This window comes from Leucoraja erinacea, unplaced genomic scaffold, assembly GCF_028641065.1.
Source record: "Leucoraja erinacea ecotype New England unplaced genomic scaffold, Leri_hhj_1 Leri_580S, whole genome shotgun sequence".
Lineage (NCBI taxonomy): Eukaryota > Metazoa > Chordata > Chondrichthyes > Rajiformes > Rajidae > Leucoraja > Leucoraja erinaceus.
In genome coordinates, this window is record NW_026576488.1 from 77,959 (window position 1) to 95,786 (window position 17,828).

Here is a 17,828-nt window from a genome sequence, read left to right on the forward strand (position 1 = left end):
TTCTCCCCATAACCTCTGACATCCGAACTAATCAAGAATCTATCTATCTCTGCCTTAACAATTTCCACTGATGGCCTCCACAGCCTTCTGTGGCAAAGAATTCCACAGGTTAACCACCTTCTTCTCATGGGCGGAATTCATTTATAAAACAAGGGGGGGGGGCACAAAGAGAGAGGGCATAGAGGGGACAGAGAGAGGATAGAGAGAGAGGGCAGAGACGATTGATCGCACGTTATAACATGCTGCCGATACATTCTGATTGCTGCCCCCGGCACCGACCAATTCTGTCCGCTGCCGAACAACCCGCCCTTCCCCAACCCCCTCACATTGCACCCTTCATCACGGCGGCCCGGTGATGTCTCCGCTCTGACAATTTAAGGGACCAACCCGGTAACAACTAAGAGCAGCTCGGGGCTCCCGTGCTCCCTGACTCGAATCAACTCGACTGACACACGGTCTGTCTTGCCACTGAGCTTGCTGCGGGCTGGATAAAACCACGTTTAGACGGGGTGGAATTTGTCAAATGTGTTCAGGAAAATTCCTGCAATTTGTCGGGGGCCCCACAGGGGAGAGGGAAACGCTTGTTCTCGTTTTGGGAAATTGGGAGGGGAAAGTTGAAGAAGTGTTTGTGAATGAGACTATTGAGACCAGTGACCTCTGTTCTATTAGGTTTAAGATAGTTATGGATAGTGACAGAGTGGGCCCATGAGTTAAAATTCTAAATTGTGGCAAAGTTAACTTTGAAGATATAGGATAGGAACTCGCTCAAGTTGCTTGGAGCAGGTTGCTTAAAGGAAAAAGAATGTTAGGAAAGTGGAATGTATTTAGATGTGTGCTGGCAAGAGTCCAGGACATGCATGTTCCTGTTATAGTGTAGGGCAAGAAAGGTGAGGCTTCGGAAGCTTGGATGGTGAAATTGAGGCTCTGGTCAAGAGTAGGAAGGAGGCATGCGGCAGGTATAAGCAGCTGGGGTCACGTGTATCACTGGAGGAGTTCCGGGAACTGAGGTGTAAGCTACAAAAGGAGACGAGGATGGGAAAAAGTGTAGAGGAGAACGCTCTGACAGATAACATTGAGTATAATCCCAAGGGATTATGTACAGTACATATAAGAAAAAACGGTAACCAGAGAGAGAGAATGAGCCTCCTCAGGAATCAAAGTGGTCAACTCTGTGTGGAGCCACAGGAGATGGTCAAGGTCATGGAGAAACCATGGAGAAAAACATGAGGAATGAGCAGCGGCAGGCTGTAGATTGGACTGTTCTGTGACCTTTTGTAACTGTCGACACCAAATGTGTCGAGGTCAATGCTTAGATTCGGTCTGCTGTATGAAAAACAAAGCGTTTCACTGTACCTAGGTACACGTGACAATAAATTATCCTTGAATATTCAAGAAAGCCTACAGGTAAAAGCCTAGGATCAGTTAATAGAGCAGTTAAGCTAACATTTGTGATCAGAAGATACTGGAGAGTAATCTAAGGGATAAGATATACATGCATTTAAATGGACAATGGCAGGTTAGAGGATAGTCAGCATGGTTTTGTACATGTAAGGTTGTGTCTCGTGAATCTGATTGAATTTTTTGAAGAAGTGACCAAAAAGGTTGATAAGGACATTGCTGGAGATATGGATTTCAGCAAACCATTCAACCAGTTTCAGCATGGTAGGCTGCTCTGGAACGCTAGATCGCATGTGATGCAAGATAGCTGAATGGATGGAAAATTGGCTTCATGGAAGGAAGCAGAGGGTGGTGGTAGAAGGTTGCTTTTCAGGCTGGAGGCCTGTGACTAGTGGTATGTTCAGTGATGGGTCCATTGCTGTTTGTCACCTATATCATTGATTTGGATGAGAACATACAAGGCATGGTTAGCAAGTTTGCAGATGATACAAAATTAGGTGGTATTAAAGATAGTGAAGATGGTTGTCAAAAATTGCAGCAGGATCTTGATAGGGTGGGCAGTTGGGCTGAGGAATGGTTGATGGAATTGAATACAGAAAAATATCAGGTGTTGGATTTGGGAAGTCTAACATGGGCAGGACCATAGCTGTGAATGGTAGGGCCCTGAGAAGTGTTGTAGAGCAGAGGGATCTAGGAATGCAGGTGCATAGTTCCTTGAAAGTGGCATCACAGGTAGATAGGGTGGTCAAAAAGACTTTTGGCACATTGGCCTTCATCAGTCAGAGTATTGAGAATAGAAGTTGGGGGGTCATGCTGCAGTTTTATAAAGATGTTGGTCAGGCCACATTTAGAGTATAGTGTTCAGTTTTGGTCACCATGTTACTGGAAAGATATTGCCAAGCTGGAAAGGGTGCAGAGAATATTTGCGAGGATGGTGCCAGGACTCGAGGGCCTGAGCTATAGGGCGAGGGTGAGCAGGTAGGATGTTATTCCTAGAAGAGCAGGAGGATGAGAGTGGAACTTAAAGACGTGTACAAAATCATGGGGGGAATAGATTGGGTAAACACAGAGTCTTTTGCCCTGATTAGGGAAATTGAGAACCTGAGGACATAGGTTTAAGGTGAAGGGTGAAAGATTAAATAGGAGCCCGAGGGGTAGCTTTTTTTTTAATTATAACTGAATACTCACAATTTATATTTGCTTTCTTTCAAATGGTTTGGTTCAATTAGATAAATAGTTGTTCATCCTGTTCACATTGACTCTCACAACCCAGTTTCCCTCACTACATTGTAAGCAGCCCACAATTTCAACAATTTACAAAGCAAAAAAAAAAACCATTTAACCTTGCAAGCGCAAGTGTAACAGAACAAATCTGCCATTGAGAATAAATAAAAATCGGGGCTAATAATCCATCACAGCTACAACATTATGAATAACTGTGCCTATGATAACATTAGCAAAAAAACAATACATACTCATGGTGCTGTTCTGTGCTGCAAACGTATTCACGCTTTGTAATGTTGCTGCTCCAAAGGAAAAATCATTTGTACTCAAAATATCAAAAATGCAATCATCACTTCCTTGGCAGGTTTCATTAGCTTTGTCGATTTTTTCTTTGTCCGTGGTTTGCAAAAGCTCATCATAAAATTTAGGCACAAAACTGTTGTTGTTGTAAGTGTACCAAGTCTCTCCAGCAGTTGTGTTATATGTAAATATACTGTCATTCGCTGTTGTTTTCCCTAGAAAACACAAACAGAGAAATGTAATCAGAATTATGATATAATTAGGAAATTAATTAAATACTAGGCAATCATTTCAGTAACTAGAACAATATTTTTAAGTACATGAAAACTGTGACTTACATGTAAGGCCAAAGTCAAAGAAAATCTGAGTGTCATTGGGCAATTTAATTCCATTATATTCAAGGTATCGTCCATCAGCAGCTTTAAAGTCATCTGTTTTGTCATCATTCCAGACTCCTAGTAAAAAAACCAGGAAAGAATTTTGTGGTTATACCACCTATTCCTATACTTTACTCTGGTTTAAAACTTCTAAAATTACTTACACTACCAACTAAATTGAGGAGAAAGGAGCTGTAAAATGAAAACTGTAACTGTTTCCAAGTTTAGGAAAAGCTTTGTCCCAACAATCATCAGGCTATTAAACACTGCAACCTTCAAAGAAGCTCTGAACTAAGAATTGGGGGCATTGGTTTTGTCTTTTTGCACAATTATTGTTTGTTAGCTTTTATGTTTATTTGTGTGCGTTAGGGGACCAGGCCTCCCATGTGACAGGGACCCAACAGGTCCCACTTAGTCTAGTATGACAAGAAAACACTTGAACATACAGGAAATGTGAATTTACAAGCAGTCAAAATTAGCCTAAACTCTTAGCAGAGACATGAGAAACAGCTTGTTACAGGTCGAACCTTTCATGACCTAATTTCAAAGAACTATGTAGCCATTGTAGGTACACAAAAAAGCTGGAGAAACTCAGCGGGTGCAGCAGCATCTATGGAGCGAAGGAAATAGGCAACGTTTCGGGCCGAAACCCTTCTTCAGACTGATCGGGGGCTGGGGTGGGCGGGGACAAGAAAGGAAAAAGGAGGAGGAGCCCGAAGGCTGGGGGATGGGAGGAGACAGCAGGGGGACTGAGGAAGGGGAGGAGACAGCAAGGACTAACAAAATTGGGAGAATTCGATGTTCATGCCCCCAGGATGCAGACTCCTCAAACGGAATATGAGGTGCTGTTCCTCCAATTTCCGGTGCTGCTCGCTGTGGCCATGGAGGGGACCCAGGACAGAGAGGTCGGAGACGGAGTGGGATGGGGAGTTGAAGTGCTGAGCCACCGGGAGGTCAGCTTGGTTATTGCGGACCGAGCGGAGGTGTTCGGCGAAACTATCGCCCAACCTCCGCTTGGTCTCATCGATATAGATCTGCTGACATCTAGAGCGGCGGACGCAATAGATGAGGTTGGAAGAGATGCAGGTAAACCTCTGTCGCACCTGGAACGATTGCTTGGGTCCTTGAACGGAGTCGAGGGGGGAGGTAAAGGGATAAGTCTTGCATCTCTTGCGGTTGCAAGGGAAAGTGTCCGGAGAGGGGGTGGTATGAGAGGGAAGGGAAGAATTGACAAGGTAGTTATGGAGGGAGCGGTCTTTGCGGAAGGCAGATATGGGGGGAGATGGGAAGATGTGGCGAGTGGTGGGGTCACGTTGGAGGTGGCGAAACTGACGGAGGATTACTTTTTGTATGTGACGGCTGGTGGGGTGAAAGGTGAGGACTAGGGGGGCTTGGCCCTTGTTGCGAGTGGGGGGATGGGGAGAGAGAGCAGTGTTGCGGGGTATGGAAGAGACCCTGGTGCGAGCCTCATTTATGGTGGAGGAGGGGAACCCCCGTTCCCTGAATAATTATGACATTTCAAATGTCCTGGTGTGAAACGCCTCATCCGTGGAGCAGATGCGGCATAGACGGAGGAATTGGGAGTAGGGGATGGAGTCCTTACAGGAAGCAGAGTGGGAAGAAGTGTAGTCCAGATAGCCATGGGAGTCAGTGGGTTTATAGTGTATGTCGGTCAGAAGTCTATCACCTGCAATGGAGATAGTGAGGTCAAGGAATGGCAGGGAAGTGTCGGAAATGGTCCAGGTGTATTTGAGTGCCCTAAAGATCCTAGAGGAGCAAGATAGACCACTCCTTTGAAATCCAATGGACTGGCGTGTAGTACGTGACGGAACGTCACGGCCGCCATTTTTCAATGCGACACGCGACTTCCGGTATGCCACCCGCTGTGATCCAAAGCAAAGATTATAGAGCTCCGCTATAATCTTTGATCCGAAGCAAAGATCCTCGAGTATCTTGTAGCGGGAACAGCCTCCTGCTTTGCGTAGTTTCCCTTTGCATTGTATTGCTTTAACACACACTGCACAAAATTAAATTTAACGTATACATATTATATATATTTATATGAATGTGTGTCTGTGTGTGAGAGGCAAGTTAGAGATAGTTAAGTTTATTCTCATGGATCAGAAGCAACTTTGATTTAAATAATCACTATTAATTTATTTGTCTTGTAAGATGATATACATAAACCATAAAGGCAATTATATATATAATTATATAGTAATAATATATATATGCATATATATATTTATACACACATATATACACATACATATATACACACATACATATATACACATACATACATACGTATACACATACATATGCACACATACAAATACACACATACATATGGATACATTTATATGCATACATACACACATATAAACATATATATACATACATATATACACACATATACATATACATCCATATATACACATACATGCATATATATACACATACATATATATTTATACATATGATTAACATGTAGAGGAACCAACGAGAGAGCAGGCTATTTTAGACTGGGTATTGAGTAATGAGGAAGGGTTAGTTAGCAATCTTGTTGTACGTGCCCCCTTGGGCAAGAGTGACCATAATATGGTTGAGTTCTTCATTAGGCAGGCAGTGACTAGTGGGGTACCGCAAGGCTCAGTGCTGGGACCCCAGCTATTTACAATATATATTAATGATCTGGATGAGGGAATTGAAGGCAATATCTCCAAGTTTGCGGATGACACTAAGCTGGGGGGCAGTGTTAGCTGTGAGGAGGATGCTAGGAGACTGCAAGGTGACTTGGATAGGCTGGGTGAGTGGGCAAATGTTTGGCAGATGCAGTATAATGTGGATAAATGTGAGGTTATCCATTTTGGTGCCAAAAACAGGAAAGCAGACTATTATCTAAATGGCGGCCGACTAGGAAAAGGGGAGATGCAGCGAGACCTGGGTGTCATGGTACACCAGTCATTGAAAGTAGGCATGCAGGTGCAGCAGGCAGTGAAGAAAGCGAATGGTTTGTTAGCTTTCATAGCGAAAGGATTTGTATAGGAGCAGGGAGGTTCTACTGCAGTTGTACAGGGTCTTGGTGAGACCACACCTGGAGTATTGCGTACAGTTTTGGTCTCCAAATCTGAGGAAGGACATTATTGCCATAGAGGGAGTGCAGAGAAGGCTCACCAGACTGATTCCTGGGATGTCAGGACTGTCTTATGAAGAAAGACTGGATACACTTGGTTTATACTCTCTAGAATTTAGGAGATTGAGAGGGGATCTTATAGAAACTTACAAAATTCTTAAGGGGTTGGACAGACTAGATGCAGGAAGATTGCTCCCGATGTTGGGGAAGTCCAGGGCAAGGGGTCACAGCTTAAGGATAAGGGGGAAATCCTTTAAAACCGAGATGAGAAGAACCTTTTTCACACAGAGAGTGGTGAATCTCTGGAACTCTCTGCCGCAGAGGGTAGTCAAGGCCAGTTCATTGGCTATATTTAAGAGGGAGTTAGATGTGGCCCTTGTGGCTAAGGGGATCAGAGGGTATGGAGAGAAGGCAGGTATGGGATACTGAGTTGGATGATCAGCCTTGATCATATTGAATGGCGGTGCAGGCTCGAAGGGCCGAATGGCCTACTCCTGCACCTAATTTCTATGTTTCTATGTTTCTATTATTTTCCAACGATCAATAGATTTACGATCAGTTCCTGTGGATTGGAGGATAGCTAATGCTATCCCACTTTTCAAGAAAGGAGCGAGAGAGAAAACGGGGAATTACAGACCAGTTAGCCTGACTTTGGTGGTGTGAAAGATGCTGGAGTCAATTATTAAAGATGTAATAATGGGGCATTTGGATAGCAGTAAAAGGATTAGTCCAAGTCAACATGGATTTATGATTTTACAATGCATTTAAGCCTCTCCCATTTTTATGAGATGAATTCCTGGAATATGTAGGAAGTTTATTGTAACCTAGTGCTAATTGCCTGAACAATGGATGATATATCACTTAAATGCAATTGTTTTCAGTTGTGTGGAGAGACCTGTATATTGAAAATGCGTTTTGCCTCTAATATGTCAATTTACCTTAAATGTAGAAGAGCTTATTAAAATCTTCTTACAAAGACCATTAAGTATTTTCTATCTATCCTCTTTTGGACCCAAGGCATAGCAGAGCTGCCAACTCTCACGAAGAGGTAAGGGAGGGAGAGATGGAAGGGAGGGAGAGAGATCGCAAAGAGAGGGGGAGAGAGAGAGAGAGAGAGATTGAGAGAAGAGAGGGGAGCGAGAGATCGAGAGGAGGGGAGAGAGAGATCGAGAGAAGAGAGGGAGAAGGGGGGAGAGGGAGAGAAGGGGGAGAGGGAGAAGGGGAAAGGGGGGGCAGGGAGAAGGGGGACAGGGACAAGAGGGACAGGGACAAGGGGGAGAGGGAGTAGGGGGAGAGGGAGAGTGGAACGATAGCACATTATAACGCGCAGCCGTCCCATTCCGACCAAAGATTATAGAGCAGAGCTCCACTAGTATCTTTGATTGCGGCCGCCGCCACCGAACCCCCCGACCCACCATTGCACCCAAAGATGATAGAGCAGAGTTATATAATATTTGATTGCACCCTTCTTCACGGCGGGCTTGTGATCTTTGCTTGTGATGTCTTGTATGTATGTGAGTGTTGTTTGCTATGTCCCTATGTTCGAGGAATATAATGGGTAACAGCCGCCCATTCTCGGACTTGAAACTGAGCTCGAAAAATCTCCTGGTCACAGGACCTGATGTGTCCGCGGGGCATATTGTGGAGACTAATCCCTTACAAAACAAAACCAAAAACGTACAGAAGTGTTAAAATTGTCATTATTATTGTGGTGAGTAAAGAACTATTAAACATAAGTCTAATAACTTTCTAATGTACCGACAAACCCAGTTTCCCAATGGCCGTTGATGGGAGAACAGAAAATAACATTTTCACGACAGAATATCGACTGAAAATAATAAAAATATTTTCTCACCTTTCTTTTTTATTGGGGAACCTAAAGAATGACAGGTTGGGTCGTTTAGATTTACGATTAGAATACTTGATAGCAGAGCAGTGAGATGAAATTTAGATAAGGACGCCATGATAGTGTGGGGGAAGCCCAATAAATGCCTCGAAAAATGGCGTCGACGATCACACACGTCATACGCGTTTTTCGAGGAGTGGTCTATCTTGCTCCTCTAGGATCTTTGATTGTAGGTACACAAAAAAGCTGGAGAAACTCAGCGGGGTGCAGCAGCATCTATTGAGCGAAGGAAATAGGCAACGTTTCGGGCCGAAACCCTTCTTCAGACTGATCGGGGGCTGGGGTGGGCGGGGGGACAAGAAAGGAAAAAGGAGGAGGAGCCCGAAGGCTGGGGGATGGGAGGAGACAGCAGGGGGACTGAGGAAGGGGAGGAGACAGCAAGGACTAACAAAATTGGGAGAATTCGATGTGCATGCCCCCAGGATGCAGACTCCTCAAACGGAATATGAGGTGCTGTTCCTCCAATTTCCGGTGCTGCTCGCTGTGGCCATGGAGGAGACCCAGGACAGAGAGGTCGGAGACGGAGTGGGACGGGGAGTTGAAGTGCTGAGCCACCGGGAGGTCAGCTTGGTTATTGTGGACCGAGCGGAGGTGTTCGGCGAAACTATCGCCAAACCTCCGCTTGGTCTCACCGATATAGATCTGCTGACATCTAGAGCAGCGGACGCAATAGATGAGGTTGGAAGAGATGCAGGTAAACCTCTGTCGCACCTGGAACGATTGCTTGGGTCCTTGAACGGAGTCGAGGGGGGAGGTAAAGGGACAAGTCTTGCATCTCTTGCGGTTGCAAGGGAAAGTGTCCGGGGAGGGGGTGGTACGAGAGGGAAGGGAAGAATTGACAAGGTAGTTATGGAGGGAGCGGTCTTTGCGGAAGGCAGATACGGGGGGAGATGGGAAGATGTGGCGAGTGGTGGGGTCACGTTGGAGGTACGTTGAGGTCACGTTGGGGTCACGTTGGAGATAGTGAGGTCAAGGAATGGCAGGGAAGTGTCGGAAAGGTCCAGGTGTATTTGAGTGCCGGATGGAAGTTAGTGGTGAAGTGGATGAAGTCAGTCAGTTGTGTGCGGGTGCAGGAGGTGGCACCAAAGCAGTCGTCGATGTAGCGGAGGTAGAGGTCGGGGATGGGGCCCTGGTATGTGTTGAACAAGGATTGCTCGACGTAACCGACAAATAGGCAGGCATAGCTGAGGCCCATGCGTGTGCCCATAGCTACGCCTTGTATTTGGAGGAAATGGGAGGAGTCGAACGTGAAGTTATTGAGGGTAAGGACCAGCTCCGCTAGGCGGAGGAGAGTGTCAGTGGCTGGGTATAGGTTGCTTCTCTGGTCGAGGAAGAACCGGAGGGCTTTGAGACCATCGTGGTGGGGGATGGAGGTGTAGAGTGACTGGACGTCCATGGTGAAGATGAGGGGGTGAGGGCCTAGAGAATGGAATGCGCGGAGACGACGGAGAGTGTCTGAGGTGTATTGAACATAGGTAGGGAGGGATTTAACCAAGGGTGATAGGATGGAGTCAAGGTATTTGGAAATGAGTTTGGTGGGGCACGAACAGGCAGAGACAATGGGTCTTCCGGGACAGTCAGGTTTGTGGAATTTAGGGAGAAGGTAAAATCGCGCTGTGCTGGCTGGGGAACGATGAGGTTGGAGGCTCGGTCGGGTAGGGCATTGGAGTGGATGAAGTCAGTGATGGTGCTGGAGATGGTGGCCTGGTGCTCGTCAGTGGGGTCATGGTCCAGGGGTAAGTAGGAGGAGGTGTCCGAGAGTTGGCGCGTGGCCTCAGCTTTGTAGAGATCGGTGCGCTAGACTACCACAGCACCTCCCTTGTCAGCGGGTTTGATAACCAAATCTGGGTTGTTGCGGAGTGAGTCGATGGCAGAACGTTCATGTGGTGAGAGATTGGAGTGAGACAGGGGAGTGGAGAAGTTGGGGCGGTTGACGTGGCGACGGCAGTTCTGGATAAAGAGGTCCAGAGCCGGGACCTTACAAGGGGGGTTCCACGAGGAGGGGGGTGCGTTGGAGACGGGAAAAGGCGTCATCAGTTGATCAGTGGGGGGGCGAGGACTCCTTCCCATGGAAGTACGCTGTGAGGCGGAGGCGACGGTAGAAGCGCTCCAAGTCGTGGTGGGCGCGGAATTCATTGAGTGGGGACGGAGGGGGACAAAGGTAAGACCTCTGTTGAGGACAGACCGTTCGGTGTTGGAGAGGGGGAGGTCGGGGGGGATGGTGAACACCCGACAGGGATGGGGGTTGGGCCGGAGGAAGGCAGGTGGGTGGACTGGGGGGACGAGGCGATGTGTGGGTGGGGGGTGTTGGGTGGTCAGGGGGTGGGGGGGTGAGTGGGCTGTGGTGTGGGTGGGGAAGAGCAGGGGTCACACAGTTAGAGGGGTGGGTTTGGAAATGAGTTCGGCCTTGGCACGAACAGGCAGAGACAATGGGTCTGCCGGGACAGTCAGGTTTGTGGATTTTAGGGAGAAGGTAAAATCGGCCATTGTAGCCATTGTGTTTGATTGTAGTTATTTTTCTAATGGGAGCAATGTGTGGTAATTTGAACAGGGTCTTTCTAACCCTAAATGTGATCCAAGCCATTTTCATTTTGTCTCTAAGGTGAAAACATAATCCTCCCCCTCCCACTCTCCCCACCACCCTCCTATTCTGAAATTTAATCTCTAAAGCTTTGAGTCTTCCTTTGAGGCACATCATAACACGTAAAAACACATCTTGATCAGATAGAATTTTGTTCACCACAGGAATTTTGGTACAGAGGGAAAGAGATGCTGTGATGTACATTCAATCTTTGTGGTATCATGTTAGTTTCACTTTAGCTTCAGATTTGAAATATTTGAATTTATTGTAATTTTGTTTTTATACTAATACTAAACTAAAATAATGCAAACAATAACTTTTAATAAACTTATTAATTAAAAAACAAAGTAGATATCAAATAAATATAAATCTTTGCTGATCTGCAACATATGGGAATTGGTTCAGGTCAGAGCAATCCATTCGGCACTAATCGATATATTATGGAGGTGCTGCACTGCGGCGGCCTTCCTTGGGTGCTGCGCCTGCAATGCCCAACCCAAAAACTTGTCAGTCGGCGGGACTGGGAACCAGCCCAAAGGCTCATCAGTCGGCAGGATCAGATGGTCAGCAGGAACCCCGCCCGAAGGCTCCTCAGACAATGGGACCGGGAGGGAGCTGGAAAAATCAGACGCGAGGAGCAAGGATCGCTGGGTGGGTAACCGGGGAAATGCCTCCCTCCAGCGCCTACAGGTAGGTTGCAGGAGGCACCGCCGGGACACAAAGATGGCCGGACAAGGAGAGGAATGGGAAGTCAGTTCAAGGGAACTGCACCAGTACATCGAGCGTGCAGGCCGATCGGTTCTTGGACTGAATAATGGCACCAAAGATGGCGGCGCCCGCATGTGTAATACAGTATATGCAAAATAAATTTCATTGTGCAGTTGCATATGTGACAAATAAAACACTGTTGGACCATTGGAACGTATGCTCAATGTTAGCAAGCTGGAGTTCCAGACATTGTGCTGTATCGGATAAAGGAAAAGTTTCTGACGACAGACTTACCTTTTCACAAGGCTAAATAAGAAAGGATTGTGAGGTAGATTTTAACAATTTGATGACTTTGTTAATATTCATGATTGCTGTTTTTTTTTCTTTAAAACAAAATGTTGTTTCTTAAAATGGTGATGTTACTCACCCAAGAGTCCCTCTGTCTTATTTTTGAAAGCATTATCCATTGAAGTAGTGAAAGTCAAAGCTCCCAATTTTCCTGAAACTGTGAGAGATATTCCACCCTCAAAATTGGCAACTGTCTCATTGTTGGTTGTCCTCTGCACGGTTACTTGATTTATATAGGTAGAATTTTCTGTTAAAAAATAAATAAATTGTTAAGCTATATGACATAGAAAACCATAGAAAAGAGGTGCAGGAGTAGGCCATTCGGCTCTTTGAGCCGGCACTGCCATTCAATATGATCATGGCTGATCATCCAAGATCAGTACCCCGTTCTTGCATTCTCTCTATATCCCTTGATTCCGTTAGCCCCAAGAGCTACCGCATATCTAACTCTCCTGAATACATACTGACCGACTCTGGAAAATAAATATTAATTGAATTCATTTAACAACAGGACTTCTTAAGGATCAGTGCCAATATCAAAACCAACTAAAATTTACAAATATGAAAGAGAAAAAAATGTCAAGTAATATTGTGTTGCTACATGATGATCAAGCTCGACTGCAGGTCCTTGTCAGCCCTGCAGATTACAGCACTACTGAAGAGCATTTGCTGGAGACCTGCAGAGTCAGTCAGGCTTGAAGACATTTCTAGTTTGTATGCCAATGTTCACGGTCACATCCACCAACATCTCTGTGTCTGACTTCTGTCTGCGGCTATCACCTACTGAAAGACCAGAATCCGGCAAGGATATATTGAACCTGAATGCAAATCTAAAGAGCAGAACTGCAGAAATTGGGTAACCGGTCTCATCCTAAGCAATGGGTGGAAACTGACAAACATTTCAGCGGAGACAAGAATGAGAGGACACAGAGGACGCATCAATGGCGGGAGGTGGGGGGGGGGGGGGGGGGGGGGGGGGGGGGGGGGGGGGGGGGGGGGGGGGTATGGGGGAGGGGTGGGGGGGGGGGGGGGGGGGGGGGGGGGACCACAATCACTAAAATACGAGGGATATCTCGGAGAAGACCCTCTATGGAAAACCTCATCTTGGGAGCAGATGCGGTCAGACGATGGGGAGGACTCACCTCTCGGGCAACGTGGCTGTGAAGAAGCTGGTATAGAGCGAGTAGTAAGGACGCGGTGGTCGGGTCGGAGCCCTGCTGTGTAGTTGGGCCAGGGGCGTGTCGGAGGCCCTGTAAACGAGGTCAGGGCGGAACCTCAAGTTCGGGTCAGTCTCAAACAGAGTTGGACCAGGGCGTGGATAGACCCGAGGTCGGGCCAAGGTGGACGGGATTTGTCACCGAGACAAAGAGGGACCCAGCATGGGGGGGGGTGTGAGGGGGGTTGAGGGGTGGGGGGGGGGGAGGGGGAGTGACGGGGGTTGGATGGGGGGGGGGGGGTGGGTGAGGGGTTGGGGGGGGGGGTGGGGACAGACAAAAAAGGGATGAGTACTTTGTATAACTTTGTCGGCGCATTTGTGGCAATTTTGTACGGAAAAAACAAGGAGTTTCACTGCACTTAGTTATCATCATCAGCGTCATCGTTATCAAAGTGAGCAGAGTACCTGACAAAATCCATGTTTACTTCAGTGTCAGGTTGAATTACCTGAAGGTACAGGTTTCAGAGAAGTCAGGGTATGCACCAAGATGTGGGTGCATCGTGTGGCTGTGGAGAAGCAGGAACTGGGCTTATGGCAACAGAATTCCCTGTTGAACAGGGAATTAATCTGGTCCAGGTTTGATGTGCCCTTGCGATGGCTGATATGACCCCAAAGCCAATGCCTGTGCTGAAGCATCTCTTGATCTATATTCCAGTTTACCTAGAGAGCAAAAAATGGCCTACGTCTATAAGGAAAGGAGAGGAAAAATTTGTCTAATGTGGCCCTCATAGAGAAACCAGAGATCTCTTTGCTACTGGAGTTAATTAGAATATTTGAAATGAGGAAGAAACGTAAGAGATTTTGATCTGTCCTACCAGTTGATCCTTTGATAGGGTGATAACGCATTTGGTACCAAAACCAAATCTCTATTGTATACATTTCTGCTAAATATCTGTCCAGGATGATTTCATCATTGTAATAGCTATTTTAATGTTAAGGTGCAATATGAATTAATTAAGGCAAAGACTATTAATTCCAACCTGTTACATTTACAATATTCCCCATCGACCAGAAGAGTTAGTTCATCTTCATTCTCGAGATTCCACTGAACCTGTAAAAAATAAAATTATTTCATCACCTGTATCCAAAAAAAAATGAATGCCAAATATTTGCAACATAATTGTACCATAATATCATGGAGCAGAATTAGACCATTTGGCCCATCAAGTCTACTCCGCTATTCAATCATGGCTGATCTCTCCCGCCTAACTCCATTCTCCTGCCTTCTCCCCATAACCTCAAATTGAGAATCCATCTTTCTCTGCCTTAAATATATCCATTGATCTGACAAAGAATTACAAACACCCTTTGACTAGAGAAATTCCTCCTCATTTCCTTCCTGAAAGAACCTCTTTTAATTCTGAGGCCATGACCTCTAGTCCTAGACTCTCCCACTAGGGGAAACATCCTCTCCACGTCCACTCTATCCAAGCCTGTCACGATTCTCTACATTTCAATGAGGTCCCCCCTCATTCATCTAGCCTCCAGTGACTACAGGCCCAATGCTGTCAAATGCTCATCATATGTTAACCAATTTCATGCCTGGGATCATTCTGGTAAAAGCCCTGTCCCACGGTACAAGTTCATTCCAAGAGCTCTCCCGAGTTTGCCCTGATTCAAACTCGGAGATTTATGGCAATGGCCACTCGTCAGCACTTGAGGCTCTCTTGGACATTTTCAACATGTTGTGGGTTGAAAAAATCTTCACGAGTCTTCCCGTACTTACCTGCATTAGTGAGTCTTCCTGAGTCCCTGCCGTTAGCGGTGGTATGAGCGCGCTAGAGAGACGTCCCTGAGTTCCCGACGTACCCGGGGGGGGGCTACGTTCATTCTCCCGTGTCTTACCCACGAGTTTGATTTTTTTTTTCTACTTGGGAGAGCTCTTGGAATGAACATGTACCATGGGACAGGGCTTTAAACCTCTTAATTAAGGGCTTCTCTTAATACTTTAAAAAAAAGTGCTCTTGAAAATGTTGAAGAAAAGCTTAATATAAAATTCTTTGGTCATTCAGAATAAATAATTCTTAGCACACACACGTAATGTCTTGACTTTAACCAAGTCACCTGGGGTGAAATTAGTTTGTGTTGAGGCGAGGGTGGTGAATGATTAATGGAATGTGGGGAAGAGGAGGGAGAGGGAAAGTAACAGATATCCCCCCTTCATTCAGACAAAATAATTTTATTCTACACTAAGAAGTGACACAGCTGTAATCCCAGCAGAATGTTTTTTTAAAATGGCTGGGCCTTGATTTTATTACGGGAGTCCAATTTGCCAGGTTAATCTATGATCCGAGTGAAGACCCATGATACAGTTATTTTAACAACGATCTGATTTGAGGACCAGGGGTGTGAATTTACTGACGGGGCTAAGAGGATCAAGAGTGCATTGGCTTGTGATTTTGTGTGGTAGTCACTGCTGGCAAATAAGGTTGCTCATTGCCAAGTTTACAATAACATTCTAAATTGTTTTCAAAACCTAGTTACAGAGTCATCGCGATACAACAAGCAACAGGCCCTTTGGCCCAACTTGCCCGTGCTGTCCATCTACACTTCCCCCCTTCCTGCATTTGGCCCACATTCCTCAAAAACTTTTTTCTACCATGTACTTGTCCAAATGTCTTTTAAATAATTATCTGCATCAACTATCTCCACTGGCAGCTCGTTCCATATACCCATCACCCTCTTTGCGGAAAATGGTGCCCTTCGTGTTTCCAATTACATTGTTCTTTTCTCCCTCTCACCTTAAACTTATGTCCACTGGTTCTTGATTCCCATACTCTGGGTAAAAAAAACTCCATATATTCGCCCTATCAATTTCCCCTCATGAAAACTGTAACATCCCAGGTTCAGGATCATCTTTCTTTCCAACAACGATCAGGCTATTAAACATTCAACTTCCAAAATTAGCTCTGAAGTACATACACATGGAGACATTGTTTTTTGTCTTGCACTAATTTCATTGTTCTTGTTTTGGGAAATATGACATTAAAACACTTTGACTATTGACTATATACCGTTAAAATCACATCTCATCCTCCTGCAATCCAAGCTATATAGACCTAGCCTGCCCAGCCTCTCTCTATAACCCAAACCCCTCAAGGTCCTGCCAAAAGCCCCGTATATCTCCCGGCTCTTTCAGTTTAACACTATCCTTCCCAAAACAGGGAGAATAAAACTGAAGACAATACTCCAAATGCAGCCAGACTAAATATTGTATAACTGTAACATCACATATCCAACTTTTTTACTTAATGCCCTGACTGATGAAGCCCAATGTGCTGAAAGCCTCTTGATCACGTACCTACCTGTGCCGGCATTTTCAAGGAACTGTGTATATGAACTCCTAGATCTCACTGCTCTATAATCCGCCCAGGGTCCTGCCACGGTTTGACTTCACAAAACGTAACACCTCACACTTATTTGCATAAAATGTCATTAACCATTCCTCAGCCAACTTGCCCAACTGATCAGGATTCTGCTGGTAATTTTTGATAAACCATTTTCACTTCCTACGATACCACCCTCTTCATGTCTTCTGCAAACTTACTAATCATGCCTACATACTTTCTCATCCAATCACTGGATTATAAAGAACCACAGCAGCATGGGAACCAGTAATGATCCCCGAGACATATCAAGTAATCACAGGATCAGTGTGAAAAAAACTCACTAGCATCACTGCTTCCTTTCATGAAGCATCTTCTTCAGTTGTTTAAGAGGGGAACTGCAGATGCTGGAAGAATCGAAGGTTACACCAAAAAAAGCTGGAAGAAAACTTCTCAGCGGGTTGCAGCAAGCATCTATGGACAGCGAAGGAAATCGGCAACGTTTCGGGGGCCCGAAACCCTTCTTCAGACTGTTATCGGGTGGGGGGACGGGGGGTGGGGGGGACAAGAACATGGATAAAAGGGGAGTTGGTAGCCCGAAGGATGGGGGGTGGGAGGAGACAGAAGGGGTGGGCCTGAGGAAGGGGAGAGGGGAGACAGCAAGGATAACAAAATTGGGAGAATTGGATGTTCATGCCCCGGGGTGCAGACCTCCCCAAACGGAATATGAAGGGGGGTGCTGTTCTCCAATTTCCGGTGTGCTGCTCGACTGGTGGCATGGAGGAGACAGGACAAAGACGGTCGGAGACGGAGGAAAGAGTGGGAGGGGGACGTTGAAAGTGCTGAGCCAACGGGAGGTCAAGCTTGGTTATTGCGGACCGAGCGGAGGTGTTCGGCGAAACGAGAAGGCCAACACCTCCGTGGGTCTCAACGATATAGATCTGCTGACATTCTAGCGCAGCGGACGCAATAGATGAGGTTGGAAGAGATGCAGTTAAACCTCTGTCGCACCTGGAAACGATTGCTTGGGTCCATGAACGGCGTCGAGGGGGAGAGGTTAAAGGGACAAGTGTTGCAAAACTCTATCAGTGTTCTCTATATCAGTTGGCTAGCTTTCCTGGAAGTCAATGAATCTAACCCTACTTGAGCAATCTACCACATGGAATCTATCAAATGCCTGCGGAAGTCCAAATACACCAGCTACCGCTGGCCCTCATTAACTTTTGTTTGTCTTCAAAAAGCTACAGAGTATTAAGACACGATTCCCATGTACACAAGCAGCAGGCGACTTCCCTAAAAAATTAGTCA

The 17,828-nt window shown here is 46.0% G+C and overlaps 1 protein-coding gene across 1 annotated transcript in view; it reads right to left on the bottom strand.

The window, feature by feature from the left end:
• Positions 1-14,190, bottom strand: part of LOC129694217 (serine-rich adhesin for platelets-like) — a 74,282-nt gene extending 60,092 nt beyond the window's left edge. The window contains exons 1-4 of the mRNA XM_055630933.1: positions 14,175-14,190; positions 12,058-12,225; positions 3,261-3,377; positions 2,874-3,137 (exon numbers count right to left, since the gene is read on the bottom strand). Coding sequence (XP_055486908.1) covers positions 2,874-3,137; positions 3,261-3,377; positions 12,058-12,097 — 421 coding nt within the window. The 5' untranslated portion in view covers positions 12,098-12,225; positions 14,175-14,190. The remainder of the gene's footprint in view (positions 1-2,873; positions 3,138-3,260; positions 3,378-12,057; positions 12,226-14,174) is intronic.
• Positions 14,191-17,828: the final 3,638 nt, after the last annotated feature.